Source organism: Paraphaeosphaeria sporulosa (assembly GCF_001642045.1).
Source record: "Paraphaeosphaeria sporulosa strain AP3s5-JAC2a unplaced genomic scaffold CC84scaffold_5, whole genome shotgun sequence".
NCBI lineage: Eukaryota > Fungi > Ascomycota > Dothideomycetes > Pleosporales > Didymosphaeriaceae > Paraphaeosphaeria > Paraphaeosphaeria sporulosa.
This window is the reverse complement of record NW_017253364.1, coordinates 2,813,123-2,831,370: the sequence shown is the minus strand read 5'-3', so window position 1 is coordinate 2,831,370 and position 18,248 is coordinate 2,813,123. Positions and strand designations below refer to the sequence as shown.

Sequence of the window (18,248 nt, the reverse complement as noted above, 5' to 3'; positions counted from 1 at the left end):
CCCCACCTTGCTGCCAACTGGGAGAGGAACAGCGCTTGGGCATGCATCTCAACTTGCATTCCGCAACCCCGCCTATTCGCATTGATGCTCTCAGCATTCTACACTTCTAAAGAGATAGCGCATGTACAATTTGATCGAAAGTGCTCCAATGTTGTTCACAGAGCCTGGACTTTCGCCCGGGGTCTTCAGCTCTTCCGCCCTTCCTATAGGCTTGCCTTGACGACATTAGCACAGAACTCGACGACATCTGTCAACCCACGTTCTGGACTCATGGAAGCAACGCCTCCAATGACTTGTTCGCTCACAGAACACCAATAGGCGACGTCGCAAGCAGTGTGTCTTGGTAAAATATAGCCAAGCCGCCGTGCCTGACGCAATTCTCCTCAGATTGACGTGCCTGCAGGCATGATCGCAGGCAGCTCGAGAACAAGACCCATCGATTACATTTTTCAATTGAGCTGAGCTAGAGAGGTTGAACTAATAGCATTGAAGAAATCTTCCGAGTGATGGTGCTCATACTCCGCACTTTCGTTCTCTGAGACCGCAATTACGGGCCCTTCCCGGTCAGTCCGCATATTTCAGAGATATGTACAAACGTTATGTTGCCGCGTTAGAAGCCGACTAGGTCCCGTATTCGTGGAACGGCTTGGCTCCAAGGCCTTGGTCGTGGGATATCGCCGCGACCATGGCGTACCTTCGTGCCAAATACTACGGTAAACTACACGGTTGACATGCAGCCAAGCACTTTGCTGGATCGCGTCGGGGCTTCCGCTCTTGACCTGGGTCTTCAATGTATCTCTCTCTCGCCACATGGGTCGAGGCCGCTGAGCTTCTCCAATGATATAGCATTGGTCCTTATCAGACGCCAAAGAGCTCAGAAACGGGCTTCGGAGCTTGCTCTTGGCAGCACACTTTTCCTTCTCCCGCGATGTTGTCAGTCAAAGACATTGTTACACCATTCGTGGCTGAAGAAATGTTCTCAAGCAACTCCGGTTGCTTATAAGGGCTCTGCGGTGGCCGGAGATGCACATCCCAGAATCCTGGTCACCTAGAGCCTACACCTCGGTCTTAGCAAACTGTTACTTGATAGTATACTCCTTTCGGATTCGCGACAGCTATGGCTGCAATCCCAATAGACGAGAAGCAGGTACCCGCTATCCAAAACACGGACTCGGGCTCCTCCCAGATTTCCAAGCAGGAGCGACCGACGCACGGCTCCTACGAGGATCACCCCTTTAACGACCGAACCACTGCGCAGTACTGGCGGGAGATATACGAGAAGGCTCAGTATGAAGGACTCCACCGTTTCGATCCGAATTACACTTGGACGGCGGAAGAAGAGAAGAAGCTCGTTCGCAAGGTAGCTGCCTCGACAGATGTGAGAGGAGCGCAAACTAAGAACACGGCCAGCTTGATTTCAGAATCACCCTGTGGGCCTGGATGATGTTTGTCTCTCTGGACCTCAACCGGAAGAACATCAATCGAGCAATCTCGGATAACATGCTCAAGGATCTTGGTGAGTGAATAGCTCGTCTTTGAGGCAATTGAGACTAAAAATGTCTCAGGCATGAACACGAACGACTTTAACTATGGCCAGACCGTACGTTAGGTCAGCTCACATATCGTAATTCGACTAAACTCGATTAGATCTTCCTAGCAATGTTCCTATTCGCAGAGCTGCCCAGCGGGCTGATTAGCAAGAAACTCGGAGCCGACAGGTGAGCACTGCCAGACATAATTTCTCTGAATACCGTCAATAAAAGTGCTAATGCGGGCATTTAGATGGATTCCCACTATCATCTGCGCGTGGTCGATCGTCAGTGCTGCTCAGTGCGCCATTTCAAGCAAAGCGCAGTACTTTGCGGTGCGCGCACTTCTGGGTCTATTGATGGGTGGCTTCATTCCGTGAATATCTCCTTTTTGTTCAATATAACTCAGCTAAATGCTCTCACAGGGATATTGTACTATGGCTCACATACTTCTTCAAGTCCAACGAGTTGCCTACTCGTCTGGCATGGTTTTGGACAGCCTTGAGCTTTTGCAATATCGTTGGATCGCTGATGGCTGCTGGGATTCTGCAAATGCGGGGGCTCCATGGCTGGGGCGGGTGGCAATATCTGTAAGCATAATAGCCTCTTCGCATGCGCACGTGTTGATAACTCCCAGATTCTTGATCGAGGGTATTCTAACCTTTGTCATTGGCGTCTTCTCGTATGTACTCATGCCCGCTGGAGCCACCCAGACTGCAAATTGGTTCCGCGGGAAGAACGGCTGGTTCTCCGAGCACGAGGAACACATCCTCGTTAATCGTATTCTACGCGACGACCCGTCCAAGGGTGACATGAACAACAGAACCGGCGTGAGCCCACGGCTCCTCTGGAAGACCATCACCGACTGGGAACAGTGGCCGCTTTACCTCATTGGGCTGATGGCGTACATCCCACCGTCGCCCCCAAACACGTATCTCTCCTATATTCTGCGTCAACTGGGCTTCAGCACCTTCCAAGCCAACATGCTGTTAATCCCGTCTCAGTTCCTTTTCGCCGTACAGCTCCTAATCCTCACGTGGGTATCCAAGAAGCTCAAGGAGAGGGCCATTGTATCCAGTCTTTCCAACTTCTGGATTTTCCCCTGGCTCGTCGCACTCGTGACGCTCCCTGCTGGCGCGAACCCCTGGGTGCGATATGCCCTCCTCAGCGGCCTACTGTCGTACCCCTACTGTCACGCGATCCTCGTCGGGTGGAACGCCACGAACTCCAACTCTGTACGCACACGCGCAGTCTCGGCAGCATTCTACAACATGTTTGTGCAATCGGGGAACATCATCGCGTCAAACATCTACCGCAACGACGACCAACCGCTATATCGCCGCGGCAACAAGATTCTGCTGGCAATCTGTAGCGTTAACATCGTGCTATTCTTCCTCGTCAAAGCCTTCTACATTTGGCGCAACAATGTTAGAGACAGGCAGTGGAACGCCATGACCAAGGAGGAGCAGGACGATTACATTGTTAGCACCAAGGATGAGGGGATGAAGAGGTTGGACTTTAGGTTCGTGCATTAAGCCCTGTGGCAAAATCGCTGCGTAGAGATGCCGAGATCGCAGAGCCTGTTGCTGGAACGGAGCAGCGGGTAATCATCCAATCCATTCCCTTACCACGCCTTGACCTGTGATCTACAGAAACGTGAAAACTTTGGAGACTCCCAATTAGCATGCGTTTAGTGTACAGATTTCGGGCCAAAGTCCAAGTGCAAGCAACCTACGAACTATACTCCTAGATTAACATAATGCATTTCCTTAGGTTCGATTTCTCTGCACATTGGCTATCCTGGGTTCAGGCACCCAAGCTGAACTCAAATCATAGATTACGTGTTCGAGACTGCTCCTGCCCACACCTCTTCTATCATTATCGTTTCTTAGCACTCACCTAGCGGGAAAACATCATTCATAACACCCGCACCTTCAATCTGACTCGCCTTTCCCGTCTCCTCGTCTCCAAACACCACTATGGATCCAGTTTCGCCTGTGTATTCCGGCCACGCAAGACCCGTGTTATCAACTGGCGCCACGTTGGAATTATTCGTGAATGAGAACCAGAATGCTGCGATTATAAGTTTACGAGCCAGACCATATGTAGGGAGCAACTTGGGCTGGTGTTACTCACCTTCCATAGAGTAGCCAGTCTCGAACTCTAATTCCGTCGAATTTCCCCGGAACAGATCATGTGTACCAAACACGATTGGCAATTCCGCTGTGTATGGTCAGTACGATGGAGGCTTTAGTCGGTCGCGCGAGGCGGAAAACGTACAGCTGTGCATGGCACCGAGCCAGTAGCGCGGGGTGATGTTGGAGAAATTGCCCTTGAAGAGGTAGCGGTATGTTGTCATGTTGTGTGCTACGCGTTTGCTTTTGGTGGGGTGGGGTGTTAGCATGGATGCTGCGTGAAAGAAATAAGGCATCTCAACGTACTCTGCTTCGCGGCCCACCGAACACACAAACATGCTGGCGCCTATCTTGACGCTTGCTGTATCTGGACCTACAGTCTGATTGAGTGCGAAATCAGCAAATGCTGACCCTTCGTTCTTGTTTACGCCGGTGATTAGAGGCTGGGCAACGTGTTAGCCGCACATGACTGAAGTGATGCGAGACGGAGTACATGCCACTTTCGCGATCTTTCCCTCTATGAGTCGCTGCGTGTTATTCGCAAACGCCGTAACATTGTCCGCAACAATACCCCACACCCTCTCTCTACCCAGAACAGGTCCAGTAGTATCACCAATGACCTTCTGAAGCGCAAGAGCGTCGACTTTTTGCATGCACGCGAGCTCTTCTGCAGCGGTCAAGTTCCCACAGCCAAATGCCTTTGCCAGCGTGGAGAAGCCTGTAGTGTTGGTGGTAAGACTTCCGTCTGCTGCTGCAGCTCCCGAGTCTGCAATTAATCCTGTGACGATGGGATCATCGGGATTCGCATACGAGTAAGACACCACTGCGTTTGCGCCCGCTGATTGACCCCACATGACGATGCGATCTGAGTCACCCCTATCTGGTCAACTCTTCTTTCTCCTACCCTCCAAGGCGAGTCAGGTCTCAACCTACCCGAAACCCTCAATATTATCCTTGACCCACTCGACAACCAGTCGAATATCCGACAACCCCGGATTCCCCAGCGCTCCCGCCGCGCCCGGAAATCCGAAAACATTCAAGCGATAACTACTCTGATCAGCGCCTTCGTTCTCTCAAGTCTCACGACTCAGTTGACTGGACAAATCTTACTTGAACGTCACCACAATATGCCCCTGCGTCCTCTCGATCCACCGATCAGGCACTTGGTATGGCGCATGTCCACCTCCCTCTGCGAACCCCCCGCCACACACCCAAATCAGTACAGGGACCTTCTTCTTCTCCACCGCCGGCTTTTTCGGCGCCCAAACATTCAAGTACAAGCAATCCTCAGACTGTTCATCCGTGTTCTGGAACTCAGGAACGAGAGTCCAAAACACGCCCGAGGAAGTGTCGCTGTTCTGATAGCATATGGGCTTGTAATTGACTGCTGCGTGTGGGCCACCGGGATAGTAGGGTGCTGGGATAGCGGAGAGAAAGCGGAGGGAGTTGACGGGTGGCGTGCCGAACGGGATGCCGAGCCATTGGTGGACGTTGGGTTGGGTTGGGGATACGGAGCCTGTGTAGATGCCGCTAGTCGTATTTACTGCCAGGAGAGGATCGAGCTGAGTGTATGGGTTGTTGGCGTATTGCGCGAGTGCAGTACTCAGGAGGGAGAACAGTATGCGATTATGCATTATCGATCAAAAGATGTTGAAGATGTAGTGAAGACCGATCAAGGCGACCTTTGCGTTCTTACAACATCCCCAGCAATGCCTGCATACGTATCTGAGATTGTTATGTCCATGCTGTCCATCCCGGGTGTCGTTCTTTTGGTGATGTTTGCCGCCGGTTAATTATATGAGGATACATGACGTTCAGGCTTCTCGAATCTGGGGCTGTAGTATTTGGGGAAGACTTATTGTGCTGTGGGGAGTGTGGGGAAACATCCCGCTAGGATGAGAGTACTTGTAGATCACCATAGCCAACCGCGGTTGTATGCGAAGGAGCAACGCGCCAGTACTACCCCTCAACACCAGCCAGCCGCGGTTGAATGCGAAGTAACAACGGGCTAGTCCAAGAGACCCTCAATCTGATGACGCCAGTTAATCGCGTCCGTTCCGTGATGTCATGTAGAAGCGACCGCTTTTGAAGTGAATTCGAAGGCATAATGTGAATGTAATCATAGCACTCAACGCTGTCTTGGCTAGTAGGAAAAGAAGCTCGTTCTATATCACCGGATTGATATGTTAGAGCAATGCTTCGAATCAAGGTATGCGTTTAATCAGGCCAAGCTCATCTCTTTCTTCTCATAATTAGTCGCCTTCAAAAGCAAGCATCCATGACTCACACATCTCCCGCTCTTCCAGCTTGGCAAGTGCTCTGCGCCGAGGAGACGCAGTCAAGGCGGCTCTTTTTGTCATTGGCGTATTACATATTTTCCGCATGTCCTGGGCCTTCTGGTCTGTCGTCATCGATTTCTCGTGCGTGAGCATGAACACCACATGTGACCTTCACTTAGATTCCTGAAAATTGACCTAGGGTTTACTTAGGCTACTATAGAGGTAGGACTAAGGAGAGGCTGACATAGATGCCTAACCTCCCGTTTCCAAATAATCACAGCATCTGGTACACATCCACCTCTCGGCCCTTAAATCCGGTTCGCCGTGCCCCCAGATGTTATTTCTTCACACCAGTCAAGCAGCCTCCCACCCCATAAGAGTGTACTTAAAGAAACTGGGTTCACATTCATACTAATCCTACGGGAAGCCAAAAAGGAAAATTGCAATACATAATGGCACACCATTATGCCTGATGCGATGGCCTCGGTAGCGTTGAACACCCTACTCCGGACCAAGCAAGGCAGTGTTGCCGTGAAAGAGTGTGATCTGTGGGCACCTTAACCAAACCTTAAACTCCCCATGACCCGCGATGATATCCATTTGAACCCGAGAAACGCCATGAAGTGGCGTTGAATGCCCAAGGGTGCTGATAGTACCAGTGAGATATGCAGTTGAGTAGGCCTTACAGTCTAGCAGCATACCGTTTCAAGCCAAGAACCATTTCCAAGCTAGCCAGCTCACGGGAAGCTCTCGTCGGCGGACTCCAAAATATCGTACTCTTCGTCTGTCATAAAGCCATCGTCCTCCTCGTCAGAGATAAGCTCAACGCTCTCAGCATCTTCGAAGAAGTCTTCGTCAGACACAGTGGCAGTGGTGACGCTAGCAGGGCGGGGAGAATCCGGGGGAGCGGCCACAGCCTCGTGGGTGCTTGAGGCAGGTGACTCCTTGTCAAGTTGGGGGAAGATCATGCCCGATGAGTGGGGCGCTACCTCGGGTTTGGAACCAATCTCGGCCTCCTTCTCCACGACCTTCTCAGGAACCTCCTTCTCGGCGGGAAGCTCAGCAGTCTCAGCCTTGATGGGCATCTCGGGAGCGTTTTCAAGCGCCCGGACAGCCTTGATGCGAAGAGCGAGGTCCTGCTCCCTACGACGAGCCTCCATAACACGCTCGACGGCAGCCTTGCGAACCTTTTGGATGCGAAGCAGACGTTCCGCCTCGATCTTGGAAAGAGCCTCCCTCTCGCTCAACTCGCTCATCTTCTGGTGGACTTGCTCCAAACGCCTAAGAGCCTGTTGTTGAAGCGTCTGATCAGAAACGGACAAGGTGGAAGCCTCAGCATCAACCGGAGCCTGCGCAAGCGGAGAGGCGGGAGCCGGCGGGCTGGTTACCTGAATGTCGCACCAGAGACGGTGACCGAACGGCATGCCCTCGGCGGTCTTGAGACGCCAGTATGAGATGGCGGTGCCTTCACGGACGGGCGCCTTGAGGACGATGCGGAAGGCGACCTCCTCGCCGGGAGCCACAGAGCGGCCGATGACGTTACTCTCACTAGCCTCTGCAAGCTCGCTCTGGCTCAAAGCGCGGGTGTTGTCAAGGTCGAGCATGTTGTCGCCGCCAACGTGACGAACGCTGCAACCAGCAGGCCAAGAGTTGGGTCCAGGGTTGCGGAGTGTCCACACCTGCACGAACTGAAATCCGGAGCAGACCTTGGTGCCGTCCGCGATAGAGTCACGAACAAAGTGGGCATCAAACTCAGCTGAAGCTGTGGCCTCCTTCTCGGTCTCCTTTACGGGTACGGGAACAGTCACGGGGACCTTCTCCATGATGGGCTCAGAAAGGAGATCACGGATCTCAATCTTATCCTTGGTCGTCTTGGGCTGAGGCTCCTCGGTCGGCTTCACATCGACGATGGTTTGGACCTGGGTAGCAGCATTGGAAGGAGAGGCAGGGACAGCCTCAGATGAAAATGACCGCCTAGGGTCCTCGCGGTCGCCAACCCGAGTGATTGACTTGCTGTCCTTGTCCTCGTTCAAGGTGGTGACGTTAACGCTGCGTACAGGACGCTTGAACTTGAGCAGAGGATGGGTCTGGTTGTGCCTGTTGGAGGGGTGGGCCTCGCAGTTGGCGCAGAAGTCGGTGTCATGGCAGATAGCGCACTTGTACCGGATGCCTTCAATGTGTGATATGCCCTCCTTGTCCTTGCAGAGCGGACCATCGCAGTAAATGCCGTAGTGGCGGTTGCCGCTGCTCACTGGCTCAGCCAAAGGCTCATAGATGGGAACGAAGCGGTGTGCAGGGTGTATGAACTTAGCGCTCTTGATGCACTCAGAGCAGAAGTCCCAATCGGGGCAGTTCAAGCACTTGTGGCGCACGCCGTAAATGAACTTCTCGCAGCCATCACAGACGGCAGAGTGGCGGACATTGCGGCCAGCATTGCACAAGAAGTCGGCAAGAGCGGGCATGGAAGTCTGCTCAGTGGCGGCCTTGAAAGCATGGCCAGGGTGGTGGCCGTGCTTGTTGTCGATGTGGCATTGCATGCAAAGGTCGTAATCGTCGCAAATGGTGCACGTAACGAACTCGCGTTCGTGAAGAACTGTGCAGGTTAGGTTTCTGCTTCGATGAAATGGACCTGCCGACTTACTCTGAACGCAGCAGTTGCAGGTTCGGGTAGGCTCCTCAGCCTCCTGCTTCTGAACGACTTCGGGCACGGACTGCTTCTCCTCAGTGAATGCTCCTGGCATCTCGTGTTCTGCCTGAGGCTTTCTAGGCGTCAGACGCTCGGTGTTGCTGTTGACAACGCTTCCGTTCTTGACGAATCGCTTGACCATCCAGTGGCCAGAGCCGGGGCAGTGAATGCCAGATTCTACACAGGAGGGGCACAGGTCATAATCGCCGTGGTCGCAGATGCTGCAGTGGTAGTGCTCATCTTCCATGGCGATGTTGCAGTTGTTGCAGTAGACGACCCAGGAGGTCTGCACGGTCTCCATCTTGGGGCGGAAGGCCAGGTCAGCGTTGCGCGAGCCAGCTGCAAGGCTGCTGAAGAAGCCTAGATGCTTGTTTAGTACTTGATCTCAGTGCCCAACGAATGGATCGTAAGCCTTACTCTGACGGGCGCTAAGCTGGGTAGCAGTGGTAGCAGTGAAGGGACGGGGCACAGGCGCCTCGCCCTTGACCTCGGCGTCAGCTACCACGGGCGAGACGGGGCTGGTCTGAGCAGCCATCGATTGCGATGCAGTAGAGAAGAGAGTGCTCGAGTGGGCGATGAGTGGCGGGGGTAGTGTGGCCTCGGCACGCGGAGGTGACAGGGTCTCGGCGCTCATGCGATGAAGCGAGCTGGGCGGAGTGGACAGTGGCTGGTGCACTGGGGCAGACGGAGGAGCCGGAGCAGGCTCGTTCTCCTGGCCTGGGATGGTGGCGCGCAGACGCAGCTTGAGCTTCGCCTTGGCAGCGCGGAAGAGCGTCTTGTAGACCTGAGGCTTGTTGGCGTCGAGGGTGACGTAGGCGCCGGCGCTGTCGGAGTAACGCTCGAAGATGACTTCCTGGCCCGGAGGAACCTGCAGGAGATGGCGGAGCTGCGCACGGAGCCATGTCAGTATACCTCTCGTAGAAGTGAAGCTGCATGGAGCTGTCTGTAAGCTCGGCGGGTGGTACGGCCAGGCTGCCGATGGCCCGCCCAAGCAGCAGCATCATCATCACGACGCACCTTCTCAGGGAAGACATTCGCGCCGAGATCACGCAGCGGGACCTTGAAGCGGCGGTTGGCGCCGTGCACCTGGATCTTGACCACGATCAGCGTGTCCAGCGTCACCGGGACGTTGGTCGCCATGGCGGGCAGCTGCGAGTCAGGCTGGCAGCGACGGAACGCTCAGCAGGCGGGATGGATAGGTGAGGAGAGAGTGCTGCAGCTCGTCGTTTTGGCGAGCACACGAAAGAGGCGCTGTTGAGATGCTGGCACTGAGAGACCCAAGGATGGACGGTGTCGGGAAGGCGGGCGGAGGGGGCGATGGGGAGTGGATGAGGTCGCTGGAGTAGCTGCCTGGTCGCGCGCTAGAGCGATAGTGGACTGCGGGGACGTGCTGAGATGCTCTCACGCGCCACGCGGGCTGCGGATTGCGTCGTCAGCCCGGGCAGGCAGCTCAAGAAACAAAAACAAACGGTGAAGCAGAAAATGAAAACTGCCTAGTCCGCCTTTGCTCTGCCCTTCACAGCGTTGTGTTGATGCCAGAGGCCGGACGAGCAGCTGCGCGTGAGGCAGTCCAGACAGGCGTGTAACGCGCCGTGCAATGAGGACGGTTGCCTTCGTGACGCGAGCACAACAACAGGACGCAGGGTGGACGGTGCCAGAATATTCAGTATACATGCAGTTGATGAAGTCACGCATGTGCTGTCTGCCATAGCGGGCTTCAAATTGTACTCTCGCGAACACCGCAACTGCACTGCAACTGTTGGTGCAAGGCTCAGACACTGGAACCCCAGCGTCAAGTGACTGGCAGACCCAATCTACAGACGCAGACACTGGGCACAAAGCGGACATCGAGGCCAATAGATTTCGTACCACGTCTCCTGCTTCGTTCGGACAATACCAATGACGAGCTGACAAATGGCGTGAAGACCTCGGACGGTTGAGCAGCCCAGTACCAAGGTCTCCGTAGCGAGGGGCAGTAAAGTGTACTGCTACCCTGCGCAAACTTACAACTTGTAGCTGCAACTGGAGCTTCTTTTTGCACCTTGACTACCAGGCATATACATGAGCATTCATCAACATGCTTCGCACCATGCAGCGAGCTCTCAGAGTGAGGCTACCTCGGCCCACATCCCGTGCCTGCCAAGCCGTACTACCTCCAGTTATCGATTGCACTAGCACGCCCTAGCGCGGCCCAGTTTATCTTCCACACCAAATCTTTCCTGCAAATCTTCGAGACGTGCTACTCCACCACGCCCAACCCCCGCAAACATGTCATCCGACTCGGACATGCAGTCCGCCTCTGAAGCTGAGGCAGTAATTTTGCCCAAGAAGGAAAAGCGCCAGAAGAAAGACAAGAAGGAGAAGAAGCGCAAAGCAGAGCATGTCGGGGAGGAGGAGGAACAAGACGTGAGGGAAGAGGAAGACGAGGAGCAGACTGATAAAAAGCCCTCCAAAAAGCGCAAACGCGAGATTCTCCCCTCCGAAATCGAAATCGACATCACCGCCCCAGAACCCGCCTCCAAAAAAGCCGCCCGCGAAGCCAAACGCAAAGCCAAAAAAGCCAAAACCGCACCCACCCCCTCCACCGCCGCCGACGCCCCAACAACAACCGAAACTGCAGAGTCCAAAGAAGCCAAGCGCTCCGCCTTCAGCGTCTGGATCGGCAACCTCCCTTGGTCCGCCACTAAAGAAACGCTGCGCACCTTCCTCACCGAAAACGCAGAGATCAAAGACGACGAAATAACCCGCATACACATGCCCGCGCCCAAGGCCCCGCCGCGGCCGAACTGGACCGACGCAAAGCCCACGAACAAGGGCTTCGCCTACGTCGACTTCGCCACGGAGCTGGCCATGTACTCGGCCATCGCACTCACCGAAACGCGCATGGACCGCCGCCCGCTGCTCATCAAAAACTCGAAGAACTTCGAGGGCCGGCCGGACAAGCCCAAGGAGGAGCAGCATGACGGTGACACTACGCTGCGAGGCGGCAAGGAGGCCAAGGCGCCTAGCAAGAAGATCTTCGTGGGGAATTTGGGCTTCGAGACGAGCAAGGAGGATCTGGAGGCGCACTTTGGGCAGTGCGGCGCGGTTGAGAATATCCACATGGCGACGTTCGAGGACACGGGCAAGTGCAAGGGCTTCGCGTGGGTAACGTTTGAAGAGCTCGATGCTGCTTCTGCCGCGGTGAAGGGATTCGTGTACAAGAAAGATCCCGACGCCAAGAAGTCAAAGGCCAACGATGAGGACGGCGAAGGAGACGACAAGTCCAAGAAGCGAAAGTTCAGACTCAACAAGCTCCTGGGCCGCGATCTGCGCTGCGAATTTGCAGAGGACGGCACTACGCGGTACCAGAAGCGCTATGGAAAGAAGCCCGAAGACGGTGCCGGTGGAGGTGAGGGCAGGGGCTTCGGACGGCCGCAACGAGGCGGGAGGCCGTTCAATCCCAGAAATAACTTCGGGGAGCGCAAGGTCGATCCTCGAACGATTGCGCCTGGGTCAGCTCACATGAACGCCCCTAGGGCTTCTGCTGCCATTGTCAAGAGCGAGGGAAAGAAGACCACTTTCGATTGAGAGGATTTCGCTCGTCACAAAAGTTCTACTTCAAGATACCCACGTAGCATAATGCATCAGGTCCTCACTTCGGCGCACTCACGTTCTGCTCTTCCTCCACCCTTTGCACGACCCCCAACCGCTTCTTGCCTTGATCAAACACCACGTACACCGCCTTCAACCACGTATCCCCCAAGATGTCGAAAGTACTGTCCCCTCTGGACTGAATCCCACCGTACTGCATGCCATTCCCACACTTCGCAAATCCAAAGTCTTCCTTTTGAATCTCAAATTGCTTATCACCCACCGCGACCGTGACCTTGGGCAGTGCTTCCGCCGGCGTATCAACAGGAAACACCTAGCCCTGCTGTCTTGCGTCAAATTTCGCGTCAGGAATAGCACCGTAGATGGCCTTGCACAGCTCGTCGCTGACGAGCGCAAGGGTTGTCCCAGTGTCCGCTATAGCCGTATTCCCTGTACGATCAATGATCCTGCCATTCACAATCGCAGATTCGGACTTGAACTGCCAGAAGCCCTTGCTCGAATCAATAGGCACATAGTGCATCTCGGTGCCACACCTCTTGACAACGTCTTCATCGATATACCCAAACGTGAAGAAGCTTTCGCCCTGGTCCTCTTCGTCTTTGTCCCGCCAGCTGCCAAGGTAGCACGTGAACAGCTCCTCCCCTTCTTCGATATCATCCTGATCGATCATGCTCTCCACGGGCGTCTTGACCGCCTTGGGCTTCACAGTGTTGATCTTGCCGAAAGCTAGGCCAAGGAGCCCGTCGCCGGCACCTTTGATGAATTGCGGCGAGAGCTTAGAGGCGAGTTCGATGGCTTGATTTTCGACACACAGTCCGCCGAGGGTGACGTTGTCGGTGCCGACGATGCCGGAGGCGTTGGAGCCGTCACCGTATCGGATCTTCCAGGAAGAACCGGAAATCTTTTTCCATGTGGATGAGGACTTGGGACTGTAGATGTTATGACCTGAAGATTTTCCAGTAGATTGGGTTTTGGAGTCGAGCTCGGTGGACCACAGCTATGTTGTCGGCTTAGTGCCCAGATAATCAAAGGGTGAGGGGCGACGCGCGTATATAAACGTACCCACAAATCGGAGCTTCCCGTATCAAAGTGAAGATTGCAGACTTGCGGAGGAGTCCCGATCGCGACCGGGCAGAGGTACATGGAGTCATTCAATTGGTCTTCGGCCTTGACTTCACCCTTTTGGCCATCATCTTCGACCTTTCTGAGCACGGGCTTGGTGGATTTCTTGCTCTTTGACTTGAAAAAGTTTTTGAAGTTCTTGGTGACCTCATCGACTTTCTGATATGGACCTTCAGTAGTTGGGGCAAAGTCGTCTGTCCGGTCGCGACGTCAGCAATCCAAAGAGCTTCTCCAGCAGTCGTGTGAAATTTTGACATTCTGGTGTGCTAGGAGGGGACACTCACATTTTTCCAACAAGCTGGCATAACTCTTCATGCCAGCCTTCTCACATCCTGAATTAGGCTTGACATTTATTCTCTTCTGTTCCCGTGCACCCATCTTGCGTCTTGTCGGCTCAGTTGCTTGTGGAGCAGGTCTTCGCGTCGACGTTCGTGTTGATCTTCGCGCCGACAAAGACCTGTGCTTCTTGTCCCTCGGGTATGACTCAAAGACGCGGGGGCTGGAGCTGATGGGAGAACTCTCGTAGACGGAGAGAGGGGCGAAAGCGAATACAGCAGGTGGGACGACGTATGCCGGCGATATATGACGCGCTTGTCGTTTCTGGTAGCTGGGTCGGTGCGCAGGGTTGAGAGGGATAATTGTTGGGTATGGGTAACGAAACGTGCTGAGGGGTGTTAGCATAGTGTGACCGCATCAGTACCTGGAGGCGCACGCTGCTTGGGGTTTCTATGCAGTCTATACAAACGATACGAGAATGATGAAATGAATCATAGGATGCCGTGTAGGGCTCAACACAGTGCGTGTAGGGACGTCGGATGGGTGATGATGGTGAGTGAAAATATACCGTGAAGTGAGAGCACGATGGGGCGGAAGTGGCTGGCAGCATCGTACTTTCCCTGTGCTGGGTCAACAAGGTCATTACTAACATGAGGCCATGGCACTTGTCAGACAGTCACGCTTTGGTGAGTTGCGGCAGGCGCCGGACTAAGCGGCAAAGCAATCCAGGACAAATCATTTCCTGGATAAGTTCAATGAATCGAATGCATGGTCATGAATAGGGTATCTCGCAAGACCAAAACCAATATCAGCCCAAACATCCAACATTGAGTACAGGCCTACGCCAAAAGGCTTCACTCGATATTGCTTACCTCTCCAAACCCAACTCTCCCTTTGCCTTTCGCACCTCGTCCAAATCCACTGTCTCTGAGCATCCCCCCAAAACTCCGCACACCACCAAGTCCTGCACCAGGAACGTCTCTCATACCCGCAGCAGGCGGGGCACTCATGGCGCCCAGTCTTTTCTGGGGACTGGTCTGGATCTCAGACCGCTTGTGTTGTATCACAGAGCGCTTGCTCGGCGTCTTTAAATACCCAGCTCGCAAGTGGGGTGGCATGGGCGTCGATGTTGCGTCTGGAAGGTCATTGTCGAAGTCGGGATCTTCTCGTATAGGCGGTCGTGCTGGGCGACGGAGAGCGGAGCGTAAGGTGGCATTCGGTATGGGATATGTCTTTGGCCGTGCTGGTGTTGGTCTGGCAGAGGAGGGCGGTGCTCCGAATGTTGGTAGAGATGGCGGTAGCGGATGGTGTTGCGGTGAGATGGAGAAGGAGAGGTCAAGTGCAGATTGGTCAAACTCAGTCCAGCCTTCCAGGCGTCGCGTTTCATCGCCTGTGTTGTCGTCGAAGAGTCGTCCAGCATCCTCAAATACGGCCTCGGTTTCGTAGTCCGGTTCTTCAACATTGTGGCGTACGTGACGAGAGCGAGAAGTTGGCGTTGGACTGACAGGGCGAGCAGCAACACGGGAAAGGGTCTGCTGATGCCAGAACTTGATCATAGCACTGACATGCTGCCTGAAATGCCGCTCATGCAGGGCAGCTGCACTCCTGTTCCGCAACCGAATTTCCCAGCCTTCCCACTCAAGCTTCTTGAGGTAACTGGCCGCTGCGACCTCGACGCCAATCTGACGGAAGTCGACGGCTTGAGCTGTCATTTTCCCGAGAGCCTCTAGACGCTTCCTCCAGAACCCAAAGAAACGAGCTCGAATCCTGATATCGTAGTTTTGCTCAGCTTGTGCAGTCTGCATCTGTTCGAAGGCAGTTCGATCTCGCCAGTGTGCAAACAGCGTCTGTGAAACCTGTGTCGCGCGCGTATATAGCATCGCATCAGCTTGTTCGTGCTGGCCCGCGATAATTTGGGCTTTGTCCCTCCATAGACCTAATATCCTTTTCACTAAATTCGACTTGATTGTACGCCGCACCTGCGCATAGGCTTCACGTCTTCTGTTTCTCCTCGCATGCTGCGTAGCGTCTTTCCATTTCTTCAGCGTATGTGTGGTCAAGACGTAGAATTGCGCGTCTCCGGCCCACTTGTTCAACTGCTGAAAGTGGGCGTGTTTATCCAACAACTGTTCAAGAACACGCTGCTTCAACTTGATCTCGTATTGCACTGTCATCGCGGCTTCTTCGGCGCGTTTCTCTGCTGTCAGCACCTCGATCTTCCGAAGACAGACCCGCAAGAGTTGAGTGCGCTTGAACTGGGCGAATCGTACTTCTGCGGCATCGAGTCTATTCTGTCGATTGTTTCTGATCTCAACTCTCTGGTTTCTTTTCGCGACCCATGTGAAGAGGCAATTCTCTTTAAGAGTTCGATCGTGGACACGTTGGAACAGTGACACTCGGGAAGCAAGCGTCCATTTGTACATGTTTTCGATGAGTACACGGTCATTGATACGCTCTTCAAGTGCTTTGATGCGCAAGCGATCGTTCCAGGCGGTCCAGCCATTACGCAGTATGCGCAGTCGGTCAGCATTCCTCGCACGGCGAGAGAGTTCTGCGGTGCGGCGCCATGTTTGGAAAGTCGACTGGAGACGCTGTGCATCGCCCGCAATATGGAATGCGGAGAGCAAAGGGGCAAAGCGGGCATGTCTCTGCACTGTAGCCAATGCATTCATGAGCAGTGTCCGCCTTCGAAACTCTTCAGCCTGCGGCTCTAAGGCTCGCACTACAGCGGTTTTCTGTCGCCAGACTTCCAACGATCTGCGTTGTACCAATTGGCCTCGACGGTCGGTAGCCCACGCATCTCGCTCAGTCCACATGGCTGCAGCTTCCTGCCACTGTTGAAATGTAGCTCTCTTCAATCGCGGGTCTAGGCGTGCGTTGTGCCACGCGGGGGCCGCGATCTCGCAAAACTTAAAGAACCAATCTTTGTAGTATTTGCGCTGCAAATTTTCGTCGTGCATCTGCACGGCTCGCTCTTGTCTTTGGCGGACCTCCGCTGTCCGTCTGCGCCATTTCTGCAAGAACGTGGCCAAAACAAACTGCTGGACTTTCAGTTCGTTGACTGCAGTGATCTCGCGCCACCCGTTAAAGAAGCGTGTACGTAGGATGTGGCGACGCGCAACTGAAGTGCGTTGCACCTCGTCCTCGGCACTCTTTGCCCAGTGGGTGAAAGCCTTGGTGAGCAGGAAAATGTTTCGAGCTCTCGCTGCACGGTCCTCGAGGCGAATGAAAAAGTGGTCGGTTTCGCGAAGGGCACGCCGATTGTGAGCTTCCCTTAGAAGATCTTCCTTTACATTCCGGAACTGAATACGACTGTCATATCTGACTGCAGCGGCCATCATTTGCTCGTTCCGTTCAAATTGCTCCTGGGTCCGCTCCCGCCATCTTCGAATGCATGACCTTAAGAGTGAGTGCAGGCGCTGCTGCTCGAACTCTTCTGCATCATCCATCAAACGTGTATCAGAAGGCCGAAAAGGTTCGCGTTCGTAGTGATGGTTGAGTCTCTGGTGCTCGTCCGGTATGGGTGCATTAACTCCCGGTATGTATATGTCCGAGTGATCATAATCAGCGCTTTCACCTGTATGGTCGCCATCATCCAAGTCTGAATCTCCAAAATTGGCCATGCCCGTGATCCCGTCTCTTTGTATGCCTAGACTGTTGCCTCGCCCATGTCCAGTTCCCCTTCTGCGCGAAACTAATGGCTCGTTCACAGGCGCAACCGAATTGTGTCCGTTCTGCTGGGACACTCGAGGCTGAGGGCGCGCCTGCAATTCCAAATCTTCCGCGGATCGAGACCTACGCTTCTGCCACCACGACCCTATGTCCGAGTGGCCCGTCGCCTCACTCGACTTTCTCGAGCGCACCGCCAACTGACGCCCAACATCCGTGGTTCCTGCGACCTTGTCTGCGCTGCCACCCAACAAAGAGTCCAGACTTCCCCGCCGCAAGGGAGCAGGTGTCGGTGCTTGAGCTGCTGTTGATAAGCCCTCCAGATGACTCGTAAACTCGAAACCTTCTCCCTCCTCGTCGTATTCCAGATCAACGCCAATATCACCCATAACGCGCTTGAAACGTTGCACCAGCCCTTCATCTTCCCTGGCTTCCCTCACCAAACGCGCTATGATCTGCAGCGGCACGCTGTCATCCTCGATCTCGATGCCGTGATCGCGGAGCACCTCTTCGTATACATCGTGCAACGTGCGAGAGAACGCGCTCAGATCGGATGCTGTTCGTGCGCGTTCGACAACTTCGTAAAGTAAAATAATAGCTATGCAGAGGTTTAGAGGTAATTCGAGGAAATCGGAGTGGCGCGAGTTACCTCCCTCTGAGACCTCATCCCTGTTCAATTGTAACGCCTCATTGCGGTCGCCGTTCATGGAGGGCGGCATTCGTATTCCTTTCTCTGTCGTCGACCCCGGCGCGTGAACGGGTACATCACCTTCAAGACCAAAATCAAGATGCAAGATCGAGAGCTTCGGAAGGCAAGGCAAAAAGGCAAAGCGCTGAGATCGCGTCGCACGCACCAATACTATACATTACAGGCGGTAAGAAGAAGAGCGATGAGAGTGGGTGCGCGTTGCAAGTGAATGAACGCGCCGGTCTTTGTTTGGCGTCGGCGAGCTGCGGT

The 18,248-nt window shown here is 54.2% G+C and overlaps 6 protein-coding genes across 6 annotated transcripts; 2 read left to right on the top strand and 4 right to left on the bottom strand.

Moving 5' to 3' along the window:
• Positions 1-1,117: 1,117 nt before the first annotated feature.
• CC84DRAFT_1146548 (MFS general substrate transporter) lies at positions 1,118-3,064 on the top strand (the record flags this gene model as incomplete). Its single annotated transcript, XM_018176559.1, has 7 exons — positions 1,118-1,360; positions 1,411-1,516; positions 1,566-1,600; positions 1,648-1,718; positions 1,783-1,905; positions 1,955-2,119; positions 2,167-3,064. The coding sequence occupies 7 exons, from the start codon at positions 1,118-1,120 to the stop codon at positions 3,062-3,064; spliced, it is 1,641 nt and encodes a 546-aa protein (XP_018036789.1).
• Positions 3,065-3,353: 289 nt separating this feature from the next.
• Positions 3,354-5,298, bottom strand: CC84DRAFT_1259614 (alpha/beta-hydrolase; the record flags this gene model as incomplete). Its single annotated transcript, XM_018184925.1, has 7 exons — positions 3,354-3,602; positions 3,666-3,752; positions 3,810-3,907; positions 3,971-4,107; positions 4,165-4,540; positions 4,598-4,711; positions 4,775-5,298. The coding sequence occupies 7 exons, from the start codon at positions 5,296-5,298 to the stop codon at positions 3,418-3,420; spliced, it is 1,521 nt and encodes a 506-aa protein (XP_018036788.1). The 3' UTR covers positions 3,354-3,417.
• Positions 5,299-6,471: 1,173 nt separating this feature from the next.
• On the bottom strand, positions 6,472-9,960 carry CC84DRAFT_1164689 (uncharacterized protein). Its single transcript, XM_018178538.1, has 4 exons — positions 9,647-9,960; positions 9,047-9,515; positions 8,585-8,989; positions 6,472-8,536 (listed from the first exon to the last, which is right to left on the bottom strand). The coding sequence occupies exons 1-4, from the start codon at positions 9,767-9,769 to the stop codon at positions 6,681-6,683; spliced, it is 2,853 nt and encodes a 950-aa protein (XP_018036787.1). The 5' UTR covers positions 9,770-9,960; the 3' UTR covers positions 6,472-6,680.
• A 955-nt stretch (positions 9,961-10,915) lies between these two features.
• CC84DRAFT_1092252 (uncharacterized protein) lies at positions 10,916-12,199 on the top strand (the record flags this gene model as incomplete). Its single annotated transcript, XM_018174442.1, has 1 exon — positions 10,916-12,199. One exon carries the CDS (start codon positions 10,916-10,918, stop codon positions 12,197-12,199), a length of 1,284 nt encoding a protein of 427 aa, XP_018036786.1.
• Positions 12,200-12,263: 64 nt separating this feature from the next.
• Positions 12,264-13,723, bottom strand: CC84DRAFT_1187331 (eukaryotic aspartyl protease; the record flags this gene model as incomplete). The annotated part of the gene is made up of 4 exons (XM_018180922.1): positions 12,264-12,536; positions 12,612-13,220; positions 13,286-13,500; positions 13,630-13,723. 4 exons carry the CDS (start codon positions 13,721-13,723, stop codon positions 12,264-12,266), a joined length of 1,191 nt encoding a protein of 396 aa, XP_018036785.1.
• A 612-nt stretch (positions 13,724-14,335) lies between these two features.
• Positions 14,336-18,226, bottom strand: CC84DRAFT_763873 (Sfi1-domain-containing protein). The gene is made up of 2 exons (XM_018187353.1): positions 17,940-18,226; positions 14,336-17,888 (listed from the first exon to the last, which is right to left on the bottom strand). The coding sequence occupies exons 1-2, from the start codon at positions 18,007-18,009 to the stop codon at positions 14,476-14,478; spliced, it is 3,483 nt and encodes a 1,160-aa protein (XP_018036784.1). The 5' UTR covers positions 18,010-18,226; the 3' UTR covers positions 14,336-14,475.
• Positions 18,227-18,248: the final 22 nt, after the last annotated feature.